The following is a 6626-nucleotide window of genomic DNA, read 5'->3' on the forward strand; positions in this document are numbered from 1 at the left end:
TGCGGCCCTCCCGCGTTCTGTGCGGTGCCTCGCCCCGTCTCCCCCTCCACTGTCACCGGCGATTGCTTGGTGGGGCATGTTCAATATTTTTATCCTCCTGTTCCCCCACCCTTCCTTCCTAACCTCCGGCTGCCCCGATTTTGGCATCCTCCCGGCGGCAGTTGCTCAGCCCGGCCAGACCTCTCTCCTCTTGGGGTTGGTTGTGGTGGTACTATTGGCGGCAAATCTGGCCCTCCCCTGCCTAGATCTAGTCTGAGGTGCTTTCGTAGCGTTGGTGGAAGTCGTTCAAGGTGGTGTACCCCACGACCTTGTTTTCGCCCTCGGTGATGGATGTGGCTCAGCATGCCGATGCTGGCGGCAATGACACCTGTGGGTGTTGTCCTCTTCTTGAAGGCGACACCATGGCTTTGCAGTATTGTAAAACCACAGGGGTGTGAAAAAATATGTTTATAATATCATGTTCATTTGATTGCTATAGGATTTGAGTTTGTTTCGCAGGAAAAAAATTGATTTTTCAAGAGGTTGAAATGGATGCTAGATTTGGCATCAAATGTAGCATAAACCCATGAATCAAACAACCACCCATGATTTGGCTATGTAGAAACGATCCAGTTTTTAATGACAAAAACTCTTCTCCTTTGCAGGTTATTTTCTGTTGTATGCACTCGCTTCTTATGTGGTCTATGCTTCACCGTACGGAGTACCAAACGCTGTTCAAAGCGGTGTGCACGCGATTGGAGCTGGTGGCCATGCAGTTTTTTTTTTCAATATGGGTGGCATCATAACCTCCGCATTGGTCCATCACCTCTTTCGACATAGGCATAGTGACGATCCTATTTGACTCCATGCCAATATGTCCAATTTTTTTTAATCTTTTTGTCTTTTCAGACTGTTTGTGTTTGGCTGTGTGCATCATAACTATGCAGATGTTGGCTAAGAAGCACGGATACGGGGACGGAAGCACGGGGATACGCATACGGGGATACGGGATACGGCATTTTCCAAAAACAGCCATTCGGGGATACGGCGGGGTATATAAGTATTTAGAAAAATAAATATGAAAGTATATAGAAAAATAAATTTGAATTAAGATCTAATGAGATTTTTTTAGTACTGGATATATATTGTCTCCTTTCTATTCATGAAAGACTGAGAGCAGTCCACTCACAGCCCATGTAGCTGTCCGTCCACTTAGAGCCCATGTAGCTGTCCATCCACTTAGAGCCCATGTAAGGCCCAATTCCAGAAAACCCTAGACTAGTAGCACTCCAGCTGCTCCAGCCGACCCCAACCTCCCATTCTCGTACTCCCTTTCTCCAGCCGCCAGTGAAGAAAGGAAACGACAGCGCCGCCAAATCGGCAGCTTCCATCACCCATCTTCTTCCTCGCTGGCCACCACACTCCCCATCTTTCTTCCTGCCGGAGCTTCTTCCTTGTTGGCGGCCGCCTTGCCATCTTTCTCTACCAAGATCTCCTTCCTTGCTAACAGCCATTGAGGTTACCTGCTTGACCATGGTTGCTATCGGGAGGATAAATGGGCAGCAGCATGGTCACTGGAGTCTGGCTGCCGAGTCCCCACCGTGTCCACGCCGTATCTAGGCCGTATCCCGATTTTATTTCTTTTTTTTTAATTCCAAAAAGATGGGATACTGCGGGATACGCGTATCCAGCCGTATCTGGGCGTATCCCCGTGTCCCCCCGTATCAGGACGGCAAATCGGCAGTTCTGGCCGTATCGGTGCTTTTTAGGATGTTGGGTGTTGCTCATCATATATTGTATCCACTCAATAATACATTTCAAATTAATGAAAGCGCCCTGTATCGAAAAAAGATAATCAAACAACCAATATAGAAAATATTCTAGGATACTAATCATTAAAAAAAATCCTTCATTTGAGTCGAAGGAGCTCAACTTGTGGTTGCTGGTTTGGTTCAGTTAAAAAAAACTAGTGGTTCGTTCGGGCTGGGTCAGTACGCCTGGCTCGGGCCGCTCTGGCGCCACGGACCAAACAGACGGATCGAGCCACCGTCAGTCCACCGCACGACTCAACAGCCACTCACCCCCGCTCCGCTCCGCTCCCCAAATCGACCAAGGCCGAAGCCCTAGCTCGCCGCCGGCGGCCGCCATTCCCCCCTCCCCCGCACGAGCCGAGCGACGCGGCCTCCGCCCACCCCCTCCGGCGATGTCCCGGCGGCGGCCGAGGGGCGGGACGCAGCGGATGGACGCCGCGATCGACCACTTCGCCATCATGGGCTACCGCAAGGCCGACGTCCGCAGCGTCGTCAACCGGCTGCTCAGGGTTGGTCTCCCTCTCCTCTCCTTTTCTCCCCCTCTCCTCCCGCGGTGTCGTCGGCCGATCCGGGAGCCGGCGGACGCTATGGTTGTACGGTCGTGGCTGATTCGGCCTCGTCCCTGTGCTCAGGATGTGTATGGGAGGGATGGGTGGCCGTTCCTGGAGGACAGCTGCTACTCCGTCGTGCAGGACGCGCTCTTCGAGATGCAGGAGGAGCAGGACAGGCTGCAGCTGCAGGCCGTGCAGCAGCCGCATGAGGAGGATGGGGATGACGGTGGTGGTGATGATGATGATGATGATGAAGCTCAGGTGAGCTCGCTCATGTGCTTATCCATGTCTCATACTTTGGTGTGATTGCATTGCGTGTGGTATTCCTACCAATTTGCTGCTCTGCTTCAGCCTACAGACCAACGTGCTCAAGGTTGTGTTGATTTAGTTGCTAACTGTTATCCCAGGCCCAAAAAAAACTAAAACTTGCTCAATAATACCTGTGAGATGCACCAGTTCCACATGTTTACTGGGGAAATAGTTCTTACAAACCAGGGTACATAACAGGAGAGAAAGGGAGGGAGAGGGGTGAAAACAAAACACAATAGGAGTGCAGAATAGGAGAACAAAGGGCAAAGAAAATAGTGACTACCTTGGCCAGCCCGCAATCCATTCTTGAATAGACATAAGTTCCTCTTTTTTAGCCCTGTTTGACCAGAGTTTAACCATGGCCGTGCATTGTTTCACAACTACCCCGGGGCGGGGGTAGTTATGGCATCGAAGACCCTTTGATCCCTTGCTAGCAAGATAGATCAAGTTAAAGTGATTGCAATCAGCTGCCAAGATTTTCGTTTGTCTTCAGAGTACAGAGATGAACTTTCCTCCGTTAGTAAAAATGTCCGCTGGTTGATCCACATCACTCATTCGGACGCCGAGGAGTTCCCAAATATATTTCCTTCTGCTGCATTCCAGAACCAGGTGAGACAGTTTCATGATTGCTGCAGCCAAATGGGCAGTTGTCATTGTTGACGATTCCTTGGTTTTTCAGAATCACCCTAACTTCAATCCTGTGTTTGACAAGTAACCAGGCAAAGATTTTGCATTTTTTGGGTGCTGAGCAGTTCCAAATGTTACTGTTCATGAGCTCGTAGCATTTTCCAACAGAGAATGGTACTGAGTGATTCATATGAAGGGCTCGGTTGTCCAGAGACCCCTCTTGGAGACAACAGAGTTGAGGAAGAGTGCAAGTGAATGGAGCTCGCTGTCCGCCTGATCAGACATGATACGTCGAGTGTGAATTATCCATTCTCCGCCTCTCCTACAGTCCGCAACAGAAATGTTAGGCCTGAGCGCATGAGAGTAGATGGCAGGGAATTGGATATAAAAGGGCCGTTAGTAGGCCATTTGTCTTTCCAGAATGAAGTTGCCTCCCCATCTCCGATTTGCACACAAGTCACCTCTCTCTAACCCCTTAAATGAGTGCTGATTTGTGACCATGCTCTTGTATTAAGAGGGAGGCGATCACCTACATCCCTGTTATTGAAATGAATTATTCTGACCCATCTTGCCCACGGAATGTTTGGCGCTGTAAGGAGGCGGTGAACAAATTTCATCAGAAGACAATCATTTTGAGTACTTAATTTTTTAATTCCAAGTCCTCCTTGAATTGATCGACAAACTTGGTCCCAAGTGACCAAGTAGTCAGCTCCTTTAGTCCTCCTTTTCCTTTTGAAAGAAACAATATCCTTAATCTGTCAATCTCATTAACTACCCATTGAGGCAATTTGATGCATGACATAAGATAAGCAGGGATAGCTGACAGAACTGATTTTGTAAGCGTTAGGCGACTTCCCTTTGAGGGGAAACCCAAGGAGAACCCCGTCAAACATTTGAGGAGAACCGGTTGTTGTTGTCGTAGTTTGCCCCCTCCACCGGTTACTTGAGCGCCCTTTCCCTGACCCTGAGAGGGACTGGGCAGAGCGAAGGGTCAAAGGCCATGGGCGCCGGCCCCATGGTCGACACGCTCATGGCATCAGAGAAGACGGTGCTGGCTGCTTTGGTGTCGTCGCTGCACACCACAGGCTCCCCTGGAGCAGGGATGAGTGGAGGTGGAGTCTTCATGCCGTCTTCTCCGGCGCCACTGAGCAAGAGCATGGTGGAAGCGACACTGCCCTCACTGGTGAATGGTGATAGACGGCAGTCGCAGGAAGTCGAGAGTGGCCATGACTCCATGAGAGATTCGTGTGACGGCTGGATGTGCTGGAGTATATGGTTACTTGATCTTACAGATTTATGATCGGTTATTGATTACTGTTTTTTTTTCTTGTTGATTACTTCACCTAGATTTGTGCGCCGATTCTCTCTTAATCCCCTTGATTTTTTGGAGATTACTTTTCAGTGCTTATTTGCTTTGTTGGTCTTGTATAAAAAATGTCATGTTTTTTCATGTAAACACTTGTTTATATTCATAAAAATGACTACAGTCAATACTGCCAGCTGAAAGAAGTGAGCCAGCTGATATCTCCTATGTTTCTTTTATGCTGACATAATTGACTGATGAATTGGTGTTGTATTAGCATTGCACTATGTACGTAGTATTTTCCCACTTGGTTTTGTAACACAACTGAACATGTTGGCTGTCAGTACTTTCTGTAGTATAAGAAAACATTTAGGGTGCACAAACTCCTGTTACTTGTGACAAACTGGATTTGCCTCCAAACTAATACCTTGGGATAGCAATGCTTAATTTTGGTTTCTTATTCCCTCAAGCAACAAAGCTCATGCATGTTGTATTGTTGTCCAATTCTTACATGGGATTTGGTTGGTATTGGTAATGCAGCAACTGGAAGCAGCAATGATGGAGCCACCGTCAGAAAATGCCATGCCCGTTGTGATGGTTGACAGTGAGGCACAACCTTCCGAGACTGTGTTAGCCGTTGAGCAAACAGGGGAAGTGATCCCCATGATCATGGACCCACCTGCTCGCACAGCTGGGCCGCCACATCCGGCATCTACAGGAACTGGTCGCACAAGGCGTCCCTGCTATGGATGGATCTCTGAGTCTGAGAGTGACTCGGAGTACGAAGAATATCTTGCACGTCGACAGAAGCAGGTGCATGTCCCGGCCAAGTAGATGGGTGCAAGTGAAGCCACTTAACAGGTGCTGCTTTTGTCATCTGATATTTCTTTGATATCTTTTAAGTTGGTACTGTTAGTACCCAAATTTCAATGCGTAGCCAGAGTAAGTTCATACCACTGTTATTATTCTCATGCTTTTGGTCGAATAAAGACACTCTAGGATTTATGCTTACATGGTTAAGAACACAAACGTTTTATTATTCAGATTGAACGGTGAAATCAAAACTAGTATGGCATTCACTTGAGTTTGAAGTTATGTTCTGGAAAACTCCTTTGTTGGAAATGCTAACCATCGTTCTCTTGCTGTGGCAGGGAGGGGGCGGATCCACGGCGAAAGGAAGCAGGGGAACCGGACTAATTTGCAGTATTAATATATTGCTAGTACTATATATATTGTTAGTATGAAGAACTGAATTTGAATGACACCGTGGCTCTAGTATATAAGTAAACCATGGGCTCTGGAGCAGACACTTGGGGTGACAGGTGCCGCTCCCATGAAGTATTTAAGAACAACATATATGGGTGCTTCTGATTATATTTAGGTACTAATGTGCTAGCGTGGCTTCGCCGTTGATGTTTGTATAAATCGCGACCTTCTTGGCTTGGCCTGACTGAATATGTCTGAATCATTGTGGTTTGTGGTTTATCTATGCTTGAAAACGTTAGCTAGCTATTACTTTTTCAAGACATAATGTGGCTCAATGTTTCCATTGCCGTGTAATTTGCTTGGCCGCAGGTTTTCTAAAAGAAGATTTCGGAAATTAGAACACACTGGAAATTGTCCCTCTGTCTTTTCCGAAGTATAAAAAAGAATGTGAGACGCTAAGGTCAAATTAACCCAGCGTGGCATTCAACCGAAAATTCCCTAGAGCCATAAAAAGAGCAGTTGGCCTGAGATGCAAAAGAGGAAAACGTTTGGCACAATGCTGGGCAAGAATAACAGTAATTAGGACGCCCGTTTGAACATGAATTGATCAAATCGTAGTTTAAGGCTCTGTTCGGAATCCCTCACCGCTCCGACTCCGTGGAGTCGTGGAGCTTAGTTTTTGCAGCTCCGTGAAAATGAGCTAGCACCTGGTCTGCTCCGGAGCGGAGAGGAGCCGAACGTGGCCTAAGTACGAACAGGGTGCAAAAGGGGTTGCATTACCATGATATATTGAACTACTCTGGGCATTGGACAATGAATTCAGTTACAGAAAAAGGCACA

At 47.6% G+C, this 6626-nt stretch overlaps 1 protein-coding gene across 1 annotated transcript; it reads left to right on the forward strand.

Annotated features, from left to right (window-relative positions):
• Window positions 1-1992: 1992 nt before the first annotated feature.
• Window positions 1993-6065, forward strand: LOC123162792 (uncharacterized). Its single transcript, XM_044580558.1, has 4 exons — window positions 1993-2299; window positions 2423-2602; window positions 5121-5441; window positions 5732-6065. Exons 1-3 carry the CDS (start codon window positions 2183-2185, stop codon window positions 5412-5414), a joined length of 591 nt encoding a protein of 196 aa, XP_044436493.1. The 5' UTR covers window positions 1993-2182; the 3' UTR covers window positions 5415-5441; window positions 5732-6065.
• Window positions 6066-6626: the final 561 nt, after the last annotated feature.

This window comes from Triticum aestivum, chromosome 7B, assembly GCF_018294505.1.
Source record: "Triticum aestivum cultivar Chinese Spring chromosome 7B, IWGSC CS RefSeq v2.1, whole genome shotgun sequence".
Lineage (NCBI taxonomy): Eukaryota > Viridiplantae > Streptophyta > Magnoliopsida > Poales > Poaceae > Triticum > Triticum aestivum.